Here is a 13628-nt window from a genome sequence, read left to right on the forward strand (position 1 = left end):
TTTCTTTGTTCTTCCTTTTGCTACGAACATACCCATAAAAGCCTTTTTTGTTGCTTTTAACCTCTCTAGCAAGCCTGAGTTCATTCTGTGCTTTAGCTTTTCTGACTTTGTGTCTACACGTGCTGGCTATTTGTTTGAATTCCTCTTTGGTGGTTTCCCCCCTTTTCCATTTTTTGTACACATCCTTTTTTAATCCTAACTCAGTTAAAAGTTCTTTAGATAGCCACCCTGGCTTCTTTAGGCACCTTCCATGTTTCCGTCTCATTGGTATTGCCTGAAGTTGTGCTTTTACTATCTCCCTCTTAACAAACTCCCAGCCATCATGAACTCCCTTTCCTTTTAGTATTACTGTCCATGGGATCTCACCCAGCACTTCCCTAAGTTTTATGAAGTCGGCTTTCTTAAAGTCAAGAAATTGAGTCCTAGTATGCTTGGCTGCTCCTTTCCGCTGTATCGTAAACTTCAGAAGAGCATGATCACTCGCGCCTAATGATCCTTCCACTTCTACCCCACTAACCAGGTCATCAACATTGGTTAGGACCAGATCTAAAATGGCTGTTCCTCTTGTTGCTTCTCCCACTTTCTGGACAACGAAGTTGTCTGCAAGGCCAGTGAGGAATCTGTTTGACCTTATGCTCTTGGCTGAGTTTGACATCCAACAAATATCTGGGTAATTGAAGTCCCCCATTACTACTATCTCCCTTCCTTTTGCATGCTTGGCCATCTGTTCCAGGAGGCATCATCTATGTCCTCCGTTTGGCTTGGGGATCTATAGTAAACTCCCACAATGAGGTCACTGTTATTCTTCTCTCCCTTAATTTTGACCCAAATGCTCTCACTTTGGCTTTGAGGTTCTAAATCTTGGATCTCTTCACAGGTATACACATCCCTGACATATAACACCACCCTCCTCCTTTCTTGTCTGGTCTGTTTCTCTGAAATAGATTGTATCCCTCCATTATTACATTCCAATCGTGGGACTTATCCCACCAGGTTTCAGTGATGCCTATTATGTCATATTTAGTTTGCTGTACCAAGAGCTCAAGCTCATCTTGTTTATTTCCCATGCTTTGCGCATTAGTGTACAGACATTGAAGTCCATTAATCATTCTCCCGTGTCTCTTATTTAAGGATTTTTCCCTCCCACCACTAGGTCTGCGTGCTGTTTGCTCCATTTGGTCTATGACATTTGGATGATCATCTTCATCAATTGATAGACTCCTACCTTCAGGAGCACTGTCTCCCTCCCCCACATTAGTCAGTTTAAAGCCCTCCTGATGAGGTTTCTGAGATTTTTGGCAAAAACATTCCTCCCAACCGTTGTGAGGTGCAGCCTATCGCTTGCCAGAAGTCCATCTTCAAGAAACTGCAGTCCGTGATCTAAGAATCCAAACCGTTCCTGTTTACACCATTTGCGAAGCCAGCTGTTCACTTCCACTATTTTTCCCCCTCCCCCTGGGCCACGTCGTTCAACTGGGAGGACAGATGAGATAACAATTTGTGCATTTAATTGCTTCAATTTCCTGCCCAGAGCCTCGTAGTCTCTTTTGACCTTCTGGAGGCTATTGCTTGCAGTGTCATTGGTTCCCACATGAACCAAGAGGAAGGGGTATTTGTCAGTGGGTTTTATGATTCCTTGCAGTCGTTCAGTTACATCTTAGATCTTAGCCCCGGGGAGACAGCACACTTCCCGAGACATCTTGTCAGGCCCACAGATCACTGCTTCTGTTCCCCTCAGTAGGGAATCCCCTATCACCACTACACGCCTCCTCTCAGGTTTGGTCGGGGTTCTTCCATGAGCTGTCCGTTCCAAGGTCGCCTGCACATTCCCTGAGGACTGACTTTGCTGCTCGTCTTCATATACTTATGCTCATGCAAAAACTTATGTCCTTACTACTTCTTTTTCCTGTACAAATCCAAGAATAGCCTGCTACTTAGGAGCAATTTACTCCTACTCAGTATGTTTTTTTAAAAAGACAACTACTGGTCCCCTTCCGTTATTATTATTATTTTTTTAAATCATTGTTTTATGCCCTCGAGAGGCAACATAATCTCTTAACCATTAAGCATCTAGGAAGAGTTATAATAATGCAAGAACAGAAGTTTCTAAAAGTTGTTTCTTATTTCTTTTACTTGGTTATGATTCAACTTGAGAAATAACCTTTTTAAAGAAATCATTTTAAGAGTGTGGGTGTAGAAAGTATATATCCTCTTAGCAAAGCAGGCCTACAAATCCAGTCTCAAGTAACTACTTGATGTTCCCAAAGAACTATGGATCACACAACTTGCTGAAGCCCAATAAACTCTTCTGTATTGTGCAGATATTGATGAATGTGCCTTGAGGACTCACACTTGCTGGAATGACTCCGCCTGTGTGAACCTGGCAGGAGGATTTGATTGCCTCTGTCCATCTGGACCATCCTGCACTGGTGACTGCACACATGAAGGAGGCTTGAAACGGAATGGCCAGGTATGGACACTGAAGAAAGACAGGTGTTCTGTTTGCTCTTGTAAGGTAAGTTCCTGTTTGATTTTTTTTACTTTTTTAATAATCCAATTTCTTCTTTTCCTTGTGTATTTTTTAAAATAAGAAACCCATTTTAAAAGAACTAAATCCATGTCAGACTGCAGGCTGAATTCTTCCCAAATCACCTGGGCTCCCCCTGGGGAGTTGTAATCTGAATTAATCTTTTCTTGGTTCCTTTAAAAGAAAAAAAAAGCAAATTCACTCTAGCAAGCAGGTTTGCATCCACGCAAAACTGGTATGAGAAAACAACAAGAAAACTTCCTGGTCTATACAACTCTTCTATTTATGAAACTGCGAGAAGAAACTTCAGTGCCCTGGGACAGTTGTAGGTGACTGAAAAGATGAATGCTGCTGGATGCTAAAAATTACCATATTTTTCGCTCTATTGGACGCAGTTTTTCCCCTCCAAAAATTGAGGGGGAATTTGTGTGCGTCCTATGGAGCGAATGCAGGCTTGTGCCATATGGCTTCTTTAGTCCTGCGCAGCCTCTCCCCACAGGGAAAGATTGCGCGGGGCTAAAGAGGAAGCCAAAGCAGCGAGCGGGATCCATCCCGCTTGCTGCCTTGGCTTGTGCCATAGCCGCGCGCAACCCCTCCGGCAGGGAGAGGTTGTGCGCAGCCTGTACGCTGCTCTTTGGGGCTGGGGGGGGGAAAGAATTTTATTGATTTCCCCCCCTAAAAACTGGGTGTGCCCTATGGTCCGGTGCGCCCTATGGTGCGAAAAATATGGTACATTTAAGGGAAACCTTTCCCTGTATGATAGATAGCCCTCACTCATACTTTTCACTCATACCTTTCAAACAAAAGTGCCCTCACCACCAGAGGTTTGTATGGTGGCAGCAACACACACAGCATTTATAGTTCATTAGCATTCAGGGCATTGCTGCAGGAATCCATAAACCCTGTAAGGTAAATCATTATTATAATCACAAAAATCACCCAGTGAGCTTGTTGCAGAGATGGAATTTGGACTGGGGATTTCCTAGTTCACAATTGTGCTACATTAGCCCTCATAGAGAATTATGTTTGAGACTCTATAAATGTCAAACATGGTGAATTTGTGAAATGTGAAATTTACTTGGAATATTTGTATCAGAAATATTTGCAACAGAAGCAATCTCCACTACTCTCCTGTAGTATTGCAATTTGGAACACTGGGGATAATAGGACCCCATCCTCAAGCAACATTTTAACAATATTTATGATGCAATCATGCATGCAAAATATGGTTTTATAAGACTACTTTTCCTCTTTCCAAAAGTATTACCTGAAAATTTAGGAGGAAACTTGCATTCTTGCAAAAGGAACGGCTGGTGGCAAAAATGGCTCATTTATTTATTTCATAAAATTTATACACCACTTGAAAACTTCAAAGTGGTTTACAAAAGAAAAAAACAGTAAAATCAAGAAGAAATCACAACCGTACTTTAAAACATATAAAAGTCAAAATACTAAAACATATTAAAATTACCTCAACTTGTGTGCACGTCTCCATAAGGACTGCTTCACAGTCAGGAAGAAGTTCTTGAGAATATCTTTTGAGGAACAAAATAGGGATAATACCACCATAAAGAGCTACAATATCATCATTTGGTGGGAGTATTTCAACTTTTCTGAGCATTCCAAGTCCTACTGAAGGTATAATATGACTATGCTAAGGACAGCATAGACTGTTTATGGGTCTTAATACAGTTTATTTCTAGTTAGTCAGGGCTATTTATTAAAAGTTATTTTAATATTCTCTAACAATTGACTCTAGTAAATTATGTATGAATTTTTCTACAGTGCCTTAATTGAAACAGAGTCTGGTATCTTTCACATAAAATAAAACCTCTTTCCATAAAATGTTCTGTTGAATGTACTCTTAGCTCGCTGAAATAGCTAACAAAATCCTAATTGTCCCAACACTGCTTCATATGTGAATGTGGAATTAGATCGTCCACCCCATGGCCAATGATATCCAATTCTGGCATAATCTGCCCAGGTTTGGACCATGTGAAGACACCTTTTTTAAAATAATAATAATATTTCACAGATAAGTGAGGAAGGGATTACCGCAGCAATCCACCAGACATAATATTTCATCTAATCCTCTCTAAACATAATGGGTTTTGTTCCTATGAATGAGGGCAGAATTTGCTAAAACATTAAAATTCTAACAGCTTAATTAGTTGAGTGCATTCATTACCCAAAGTAGCCTGAAGTAGATTTTTGCTGCTTTCTCAGAGTACATCCCTCAAGCCTTATGTGAATTATAACAGCATTGGCGGAGCTGTGTTGTCTTTAATCCTGTTTTCTTTCTGTCGTCCCCCCCCCCCCCCCCACAAATAAAGCAGCTTTACTGACTTACTAGTATGGAAGCTAGTGTTCCCTGAAAAGAGATTCCCAAGATAGTGTGTGGGTGAAAACATGATTTAAATAGTGATGTACATATTTTCATCTGCTTGATTCAAAGTGGAGCTCAACAAACCAAATTGCTTGGCCATCATATGTCTTACCTTTGTGTACAAAAAAATAACTGGTGAACAATATGCAAATGGAAGGAGCCCCTTCCATTTGCAGAAGAATCTTTGGTCTGATGCAGACCTCTGCTGATGGAAAGCAGGAAAGGTAATCTTCAGATTCTTCCATCGCCCTGTAGCCTCCCATATCACCTTCTAGGCAGTTCTGGGGTGTTCCCCAGCCCTCAGGAGCAGATTTTCAGAGGGCCAAGATGGCTTAAGGGGGCAAAGAAGGAATCAGCCAAATTTCCCTTCCTTCTGTTAGCGGTGGTATCCACTGCATCAAAAACTCTTCCTTTAATATAACAGACAAACTGGATTCCACTCTGAATATTTAGAAACGTACCATGTGTTTATTTTCCGAACCCAGTTGCAAATTCCGGCCCCATGACAAGCAGCAGAACAAGAGTCTAAACATTCCCTCACACTCCTACCTGTGAACCTCCCCCTAATACCTTGTCTGTCTTTTTCAACATACCAGGCAGTTGTGGTAATGGGAGGTCCTCTCTTGAGGCCTCTGTTTCTTCCTCTCTCCCTCTTGGTGTCTTTAATGCAGTGCATCATGTGCCAGGGATTCTGGGATTTATCATTCTTCAGGCACCCGAGGCCTTCCTATGTCTGTTAAGCATCCTGGAAAATACATATCCTAGATTATGGAGCACAATGTCTACACCATGACCTTGAGATGGGTGAACTGTGGAAAATTTGCTTTGGATTCACTTGGAAATTATTTGAGGTTCTCCCCTCCCCCTGCCAAACCAGGAAAAGCTTTCCAAGTCAATTCAAGGGTGTAAATATGAGAGGTTGTATTCCTTCTACCACCGCAATTTATCATGCCTGCACCTCTTTATTATGGCCCCATTAGACATAGTAGCTTGCATTATATTGAATTGGGCAAGAATAAAGGTGCACCAGTGAGGATGGGGAAAGAAGCCAACTCCGTGAGTCATCTTTCAGCATTAAACCTTCTTCTACAGTGTCTTTTGCCTGCCCCTGTATAAATAAATTGAGCCATTGTTCTGTATGGGAGTGATGAAAGACCCTGCAGGGACAAAATACAAAAGTGGTAATGAGGATCCCGTGCCTCATGGGGCCCTTGGCTTCTCCCTCACATTTGTTCTTTGCCCCTACAGTGGCTTCAGCGCTCTTTACTGGATGTAAAGAAGAAACAGAGCTCCGTTTTATTCAGTAGGTGTAAAGTGAGCAAGCAGTTCTTCTGCTTGGATTTTCTAAGGCAGGCTTAATGAGCTCCAGAGTTCTTTTCCAAGCCTGACTCAGGGGAACTTCAGCAGCATCTCCAAAGACTTAGGCACCATGGATAACCACATTTCCAAGGGGCCTTGGCACCTGGAATGCTACTGTTTAATGCTCATCATGCCAGGGAGAAAGGAAGGGGGGGGGCCTCACCAGCAACAACTCTCCATTGTGATCCACGGCCAGTTAATTGAGAAGGTGATCCACTCTAGTGGCAGTGATCCTGACAATGGAACTGAGAAACCAATTATGATCTGGGTTCAAATTTAATTGCACTTCAAGCTTGGGTTTTAGTCACTTGAGGAGGAAGTAGTTAAGTTCACCATTAAGAGTCCCCCTTTCCAGACTTGGGCATGAGCATACAAGCAATACTTAACAGGTCTCAATTATTGATATAAACCACCCTACTAGTAATGAATGGAAGTGCACTTGTGATTTTAATTGATTCCTTGAACCTGTGCTTATAATTTATAGAAATTTAGTTTTGGAAAGATCCTGGGATCTGTGGTTTGTTAAGAGTGCTGGGGTGGTATCTCTGTGAGGGGTAAACTATAGCGCCATGAATTTAAACCAGAAAAATAGACTTCTTTGGAAAGTTCTGGACTCTCCTTCCTTGGAGGTTTCTAAGCAGAGGTTGAATGGCCAGCTGTCATGGATGCTTTGGTTGAGATTCCTGCATTATAGGGGGTTGGACTAGATGTCCCTTGGGGTCCATTCCAATTCTACAATTTTATTATTCATCTAACTTTTAAAATAACTTGTTACACAAATTCACCACCAGTTTTTCCCTTATCTAAACCTCTGATTATTCCCAAGTATTAGCTGCTTTCTTGTCACTGGGCTCAAATGTCATTCTTTTTGTAACTTCTCTTGGTGTAATTAGTTGAAGTACAGGAGTAGTGGTGTTTGGTAGTGGTCATAGTGATACAGCGGCTCGTTTTTCGTTCTTATTTTATCAGATGAAGAGAGACTAGATTTCCCACTTGTTCAGTCTGTGCACATAGTGGACGAATTATTTAGAAATTGCTGAGGTTATTTTAAGAGATGGATATTTGACACTCCAAAGCAACAAGAGACTTTGTGCGGCGGAAAAGGCTACATATTTGTGACACTGAAATATTGGGGTCAAATTGCTCTCTGTAGAGTGCAGAGTGAACAGGTCTGTATACAAAACATAGAATACTACGAGAGGCATAATAATTCCAATGATACTGAAAACTGTGTTGGAAAAATATGAAATTCTAATTAAGTCCAAATACCAGTTACATCAAGTATATGGACTAGGTTGCACTACATATTTAATTTGAATAATTTAATTTCAGTATCACTAATGAACCATTGCAAAACTTGAGTGATGCTGAACTCTGCTGCATTGCCCTCAGAGGTGGTAGCAAAAATGTCTTTTTAAAAAGGGGGAAAATGAATACCAAAATGAAACAGATGCAAATAAAACATGAAGTGAAACACTTAAACAATAATAATAACCACCCACTGCAAGACATGAAAGGAACTTTGGCTAACCATAGGCATCTTGAAAGTGGTTTTTTGTTTGTTTGTTTGCTTGCTTTGTTTTTGTGTGGGGAGACACACTGTAATGTTCAGGCACATTGTTCTGCATAGAATTCAGGGTTGCTGTTTTGTTTTTGTTTTTAAAGAAATAATGCAAAATTCCTAATTCTAATTCCACTTTTGAAACAAAACAAGGCTATTCCAAACTCCAAAATCTGGACAGAAATTTGATTGATGAGAACTGGAAGCATCCCTTTCTTAGATGTCTGGATATGCCCCTGAATTTTCACTAGGCACTAAATCTTTGCTAGGCTGCCTCTAATATTCCAGGGTTCCACAGCTATGAAGGCTAGAAATATTTTTCTTATTAATAAAACCAGTTGCAACCTTTTATGAAATGGTTCCTGATTGCTTCAATTTGTTTATCTGCACTGGTGTAAGCAGTGCTTTTCTTTTAGAAGAAAAGGTGCCTGTACTGCATACACTTGAGTACCCCCAGAAAAAAAAAAGCACTGGGTGTAAGCTTCTTTCATACATGAAAACCAGCAATCTTGCTCTTTGAAACATGGGCAACGTTTGAGCTCAGGGTGCAGTAGCTGTGTGACAACGTAGCTTGACATTTACTATGCTACTGATAACTGATGTACATTTTCACATTTGAACTGCAAATTTACTGTACTCTCACCTGGAGATAATGGTTGTCTCTTCAGAAGTTCAGCAGCCCAGTGAGTCTCAGCAGCTGCTGTGCCAGCTACTTCTCGGGTCTACCTGTCCCTACTGTAGGAAGCACAACTTTGAGATAGTATTGCCTATGAGTAGGTGGGCTGAAAACCGTTCTTAAAAGCAGTTGGGTGGGTGTGGGGTTTTTTTTGTTTTGCTTGAATTAACCGTTCAGCAAATGAAGAACCCACTACCTAATTTGAAATAAATCATTAGTATTCTAGATTTCAGTTCAATGCTATGCATGTAAAAGCATTGAAATTATTTATTCACCTATAATAACAGGTAGAGTTTCCAGCACAATAATTCCTATAATTATCATCCTCACAATTTGAATAAACTCATTTTCCCTTTTCCATCAAGCCAACGCATACTTTTTTTTTTACGTTTTAAAACAATATTGATGCTCTAGTTATCACAAGGATTGTAATTTAATCTGTAGCCACTGAAATGTGCAGGATCCTATGCAAGGAGTAAATATTTAGCAGTTGTGGTATTAAAGCTTCATTTCTGAGAGGTATAAATAAAAGGTTTTTCAAAAATGAGTCTGAGAGCAGGAGCCAATCTAGAGTGAAGCACTTTTCCATCCTGATTTCAGCGAGAAAGGAATGTGAAATTGTGCTGAGTTGTTAGATATGGTGACATAGTCTCCTACTACTTCCTCTGTTGGACTGCAAGTCAAGCTGTAAAAAACCCAACAACAACATAACTAGATATAACTGAAGGTGAAAAGATGATAGGTTCCTCCATTAACTTGCTGTATTAAATTCCTCTGACAGGCCTGGTTTTGCAGTGTAATGCATTTTTGTTAAATTAATGGTGCCACCTGTTCAGCCACAAAATTATTGAAGATATTATCTCTAAAATTACATGGTTATTCAAAAATTTGTGAAGAAAATTGTTGCTTCATGATACTCATTATGTGACTAATAGAAACGTTTATTCATTCAGAATGCATGCAAGAAACTATTTGCAAGGGCAATGGTTTAAAGTGGTAAAGTTGAGAACTTTTCCATTCACACATAGCTTCCAAAGATGAAATTTGAGAGTATATTTCTTGTATAAGTGGAAAGAGTATCCAAACCTCAGTTTGATAACATTTACAATATGCTAAACTAAGCAGAATAAAACATAAACCCCAATATTGGCTAGAAAGCAGGAAAAATGTAGAAAATAGGTGCTGCTTGATATGTTTTTGGCTGCTCCTTGGAATAGAAATAATCTTGTCTTTGAAGTCTGTGGGAATACTCATAGTATTTATTTAAGGCAACCCAGAACTAGGATCAAGGTGAATCTGGATATTCAATGGGTGTCACTCTGCTGGTGAAAGTCATCCATCAATAGAAAGTAGAGAGAGGCAGTTTACAGCTGAGAGGTCTGCTGGAGTATATTTAGGGGACGGAGGGATGGGAAGAAGAGTTGCTGATATTGCCTCCTCCCCATTCCAGCAATGGATGCGATGTCGTCTGTAAGTGGAGCAACATACACTGCATTTCACCCAACAGTTGGTGCCACCATAGAACAGTTGCCATCAGAATCCTTGCCACATGGCACTGAGTCCAATATGAATTTCTTACTTGGGTGTTTACTGCTAATGCATCAGTTGAAAGCAAAGAAAAGTACATGAATGTTTATGAACAAATATTCTTGCTTCTTTGAATAAATAGCATTGCAATACATTCAAACACTAAATTTAGGATTGTTTCCAAAGGTGCTCCATCACATTTGGAAGGCAAAAGTGAAACTATATCCAGAGGTGTTCTTCCATTTATGCAAGAGTCTGTGCAGCCTCATTCACAAGCAGAAGTATGAGAATTGCTATAGAAGATTTTTTTTTTAAATAATACTGCGTCACCTTTTGCCTGTTATAAAACAATGAGCATGGTATGAGTTTCTGAAATGTGGCCATTGAGCTTCCCAATCACTTGTATTTGTGAACTGTACAGTATAATGAGTAACACTATAAAATGCAAATAGCTAACACACATTGCTAGGCACTGCCCCAATTTGATCTATCCGTTATTTAGAAACACTAATGATTATTGTTTCTTGACAGGATGGCAAAATATTCTGTCGACGAACTACGTGTGATTGTCAGAATCCCAGTGTTGATTTCTTCTGCTGCCCAGAATGTGATACCAGAGTCACCAGTCAATGTTTAGATCAGAATGGGCACAAGCTGTACCGAAGTGGAGACAATTGGACATACAGCTGTCAACAGTGCCGCTGTCTGGTATGTAAGCCAATAAAATATTTTTCTTATGAGATGCAAGAGCAGTAAAAGATTGATGGACACGCCATATTGAAAAATAAAAAATGCATACTGTTAACATTCTTGTCTTCTCATGACACAAAATACAGTATGGAAAGCTCTATACAGTGGTACCTCGGTTCTCGAATGTAATCTGTTCTGGAAGAACATTTGAGTTCCGAAACATTAAAAAACCGAAAGGGCTGTCTGCAAATTCAGTTGAGAAACTTGCAGCAGAAGCATTTACTTTTGGTTTTTCAGCATTTGGGTTCTGAAACGTTTGTCAACGGACACGTTCGAGAACGAAGGTACCACTGTACATATATGCTAAGGTGCATAACATGATCTGAAGTAGCAAGTTTTTAAAAGGTGCTTATTTGACTTACTTCTTCAACATAAATGCAGCCTCTTCAAAGGCATTACAATGTTCACCATTTTGGTCTGGGCATGAGGAAAAAAATTAAAGCTTCCATCAGGTTTATTTTGTGTCTCTTCCTCTGCAACGTATTATTCTGAACATTTCACAAAGGTAGAGGTTAGAGGGGTCATCATGAATTAAAGACCATCAAGATTTATGCACACAAAGGATTGATCTCTTCACCTTACAGAATACATACATGTTAAGACTATAAGAAGCAGAGCTGTATTTTACTTTAGCCTAGGGGGAACATTTGCATACCAAATTGTCCAGGAAAGCCTGTCGGTTTTAAAGAGAAAATGCCTATTGCTGCTGAAACAAGTTTGGAGGTGATAGCAGGTTTTATTGAGGAAACAGATAGCTGTATTTCTAAATTGAAAACTGTGAGAGGGCTTTGCTGTCTAGTTCAGTTACTGTGCCCTGATCCAGCTGGGGCTTCCTAGGGATGATTGCACAAACATATATACATGCAAATGTGTGCTGCTCATGCCCATTCTTAGGCTGAAAAGCCTCAACCAGGAACTCCAAATATTTGTTTGGGGGGACAACTGAATTCAACATTCTTCATTAGTGGACCCTTCTTCATTTTAAGGAGGCTTTTAAGGAGAGACTGGGTGGCTATCCATTAGTGATGCCATGTGGAATCCCTGTGTCAACAGAGGGATGGAGATTCTCCCAATATGTCATTATCAGTATTTAGAAATTAAGGCCAGAAAATGTGGCTTCTCAGTGTCAAAATCTGTGTAGTGCAGCAGCTAAGAGCCTGACTGTGAACAAGGAAATCACTACAGGAAATCTTGCCTCTGCTGTTAATTCGTTCTGTTGCTTTTGGCAACTCATCCCCTCTGCAGTCTTTGTCATGTAATATGGAAATAATACTACCCAAAGCAATTGTAAAGATTACTAATACTATGTAATATCAAAATCACTATTGTGATATTGGAACCTTTTACAATATATCTGCAGAAACAAAACAAAAAAAAATGGACTCGCTGGCAGGATTTAAATAAACATTTACAATTTTATTTTCGAAGAACAAGAAATATAACAACGTGATAACATATAATGTATCATTTAATGTAATAAACCAGAAATGGAAGCTGAGGGAAGTGAACAGGGAGGGGGGAGTTGAAAAATGAATGTTTAGTAATGATACTGGATATTTGTTATGAGAAAAGAAAATCAATAATTTTTTTAAAAAAAAATACTATTAACAACTCTGTAAAGGACTATATACATGCTTTGTTGTTGTTTTGTTGTTGTTGTTGTAGTAGTAGTAGTAGTAGTAGTAATATAATGCTCAGAAATGAGGGGGGAGGGAATCACTAGGGTCCAAAGAACAGGGCTTTTCAGTGCCACATAGCAATTCACTAAAGTGATTTCAGAGCTTCAAAAACAACTGGTGATGCACAGCATAAGTAACTAAAGAATGTTAAAACTTCCAATGGATGCCACAAGCAAAGCACATTCTTTTTCTCCAAAGAATTCTAGGAACTATAGTTTACCCTTCACAGAGCAACCTTTAACAAACTACAGTGCCCATAATTCTTTGACAGGGGCAAAGTGCTTTAAAGGTATAGTGTGTATGTTGCCTAATACACAGTTTATCAGATCCTGATACCATAGGATGCAATACTGGGGGGGGGGGGGAGGATGTCCATGCTTCATGTTGTGAGATCTTGACAGTGTGATTCCATGCTTGCTTACTCAAAAGAAAGCTCCTGGACTTCTTTTGGACAAAGAACATATAATCTAACACTTAAAAGCAAAACAAAATCCTAAAAGTAGCAAATGCACAATATGCTACATGTTTAAACTGGCAGCAATAAAACTAGGTGTTAAGACTTTAAAAGACTTCTGAAATAATAATAAGGAATGTTCCTGTTCCTCCAAGAGGAGTGCAACCCCATCCAGAATAGGTTGAATCACCTTACCTTTCTCACCAGTGACTTTGTCTAATCTGAATTTCATGGTATTTTTGGTTGCAAATGCTGCAGAGTAATGCAATGAATTATTTATCATTGTATCCTGAGGTGTCAGTTATCATATGATTTCTGGATGAGTTAACTACTGTGTCATTATCTCTTAGTGTCTGTAAACTACTACATAGCATTTAGCCTTAACACTGTAAATAGCTACTGGCAGTACTGCAGTACTGGTGTGATAATATGGTTCATGGTTTCCATTTGTTAAAACGAGTAGTTTACATAGCCTCGTAAATTGCTTAAATAACATAAGAAGAGCCTGCTGGATCAGGCCAATGGTCCAACTTGGCCAGCATCAGTGGCCAACCAGATGCCTGTGGGAAACCAGCAAGCAATTTGTGATGAAGATGCACATCTGCATAACAGGGCTATGAAATCAAAACAAAAATGTGCTTCAGAATTCAACCATTTGTGGCTTTTCATTCAGAAGCTCTATATTATCACATCACCGAGTTCAGCAAAT

The 13628-nt window shown here is 39.6% G+C and overlaps 1 protein-coding gene and 2 long non-coding RNA genes across 8 annotated transcripts in view; 1 reads left to right on the forward strand and 2 right to left on the reverse strand.

Moving 5' to 3' along the window:
• Positions 1–13628, forward strand: part of NELL1 (neural EGFL like 1) — a 391785-nt gene that overhangs the window by 369558 nt on the left and 8599 nt on the right. For all 4 annotated transcript variants that reach the window (XM_080983235.1, XM_080983238.1, XM_080983236.1 and 1 more), the window contains 2 exons: positions 2322–2515; positions 10568–10744. In XM_080983235.1, the coding sequence (XP_080839361.1) occupies positions 2322–2515; positions 10568–10744 (371 nt within the window). The remainder of the gene's footprint in view (positions 1–2321; positions 2516–10567; positions 10745–13628) is intronic.
• On the reverse strand, positions 2522–8567 carry LOC308464903. Of its 3 annotated transcripts, none has more exons than XR_013980179.1 (5): positions 8477–8567; positions 5507–5658; positions 5026–5244; positions 3999–4062; positions 2522–2701 (listed from the first exon to the last, which is right to left on the reverse strand). It is a non-coding gene; the product is annotated as an uncharacterized lncRNA (long non-coding RNA). The 3 variants fall into 3 exon arrangements; XR_013980180.1 differs by having other exon boundaries at positions 3999–4532; XR_013980181.1 differs by having other exon boundaries at positions 3999–5244.
• LOC308464911 overlaps positions 12500–13628 on the reverse strand; it is a 45516-nt gene continuing 44387 nt past the window's right edge. The window contains exon 5 of the long non-coding RNA XR_013980182.1: positions 12500–13171. This is a non-coding gene — a long non-coding RNA (uncharacterized lncRNA). The remainder of the gene's footprint in view (positions 13172–13628) is intronic.

The sequence above is a fragment of the Podarcis pityusensis genome, assembly GCF_964106645.2.
Source record: "Podarcis pityusensis genome assembly, chromosome: 1".
Classification (NCBI taxonomy): Eukaryota; Metazoa; Chordata; class Lepidosauria; order Squamata; family Lacertidae; genus Podarcis; species Podarcis pityusensis.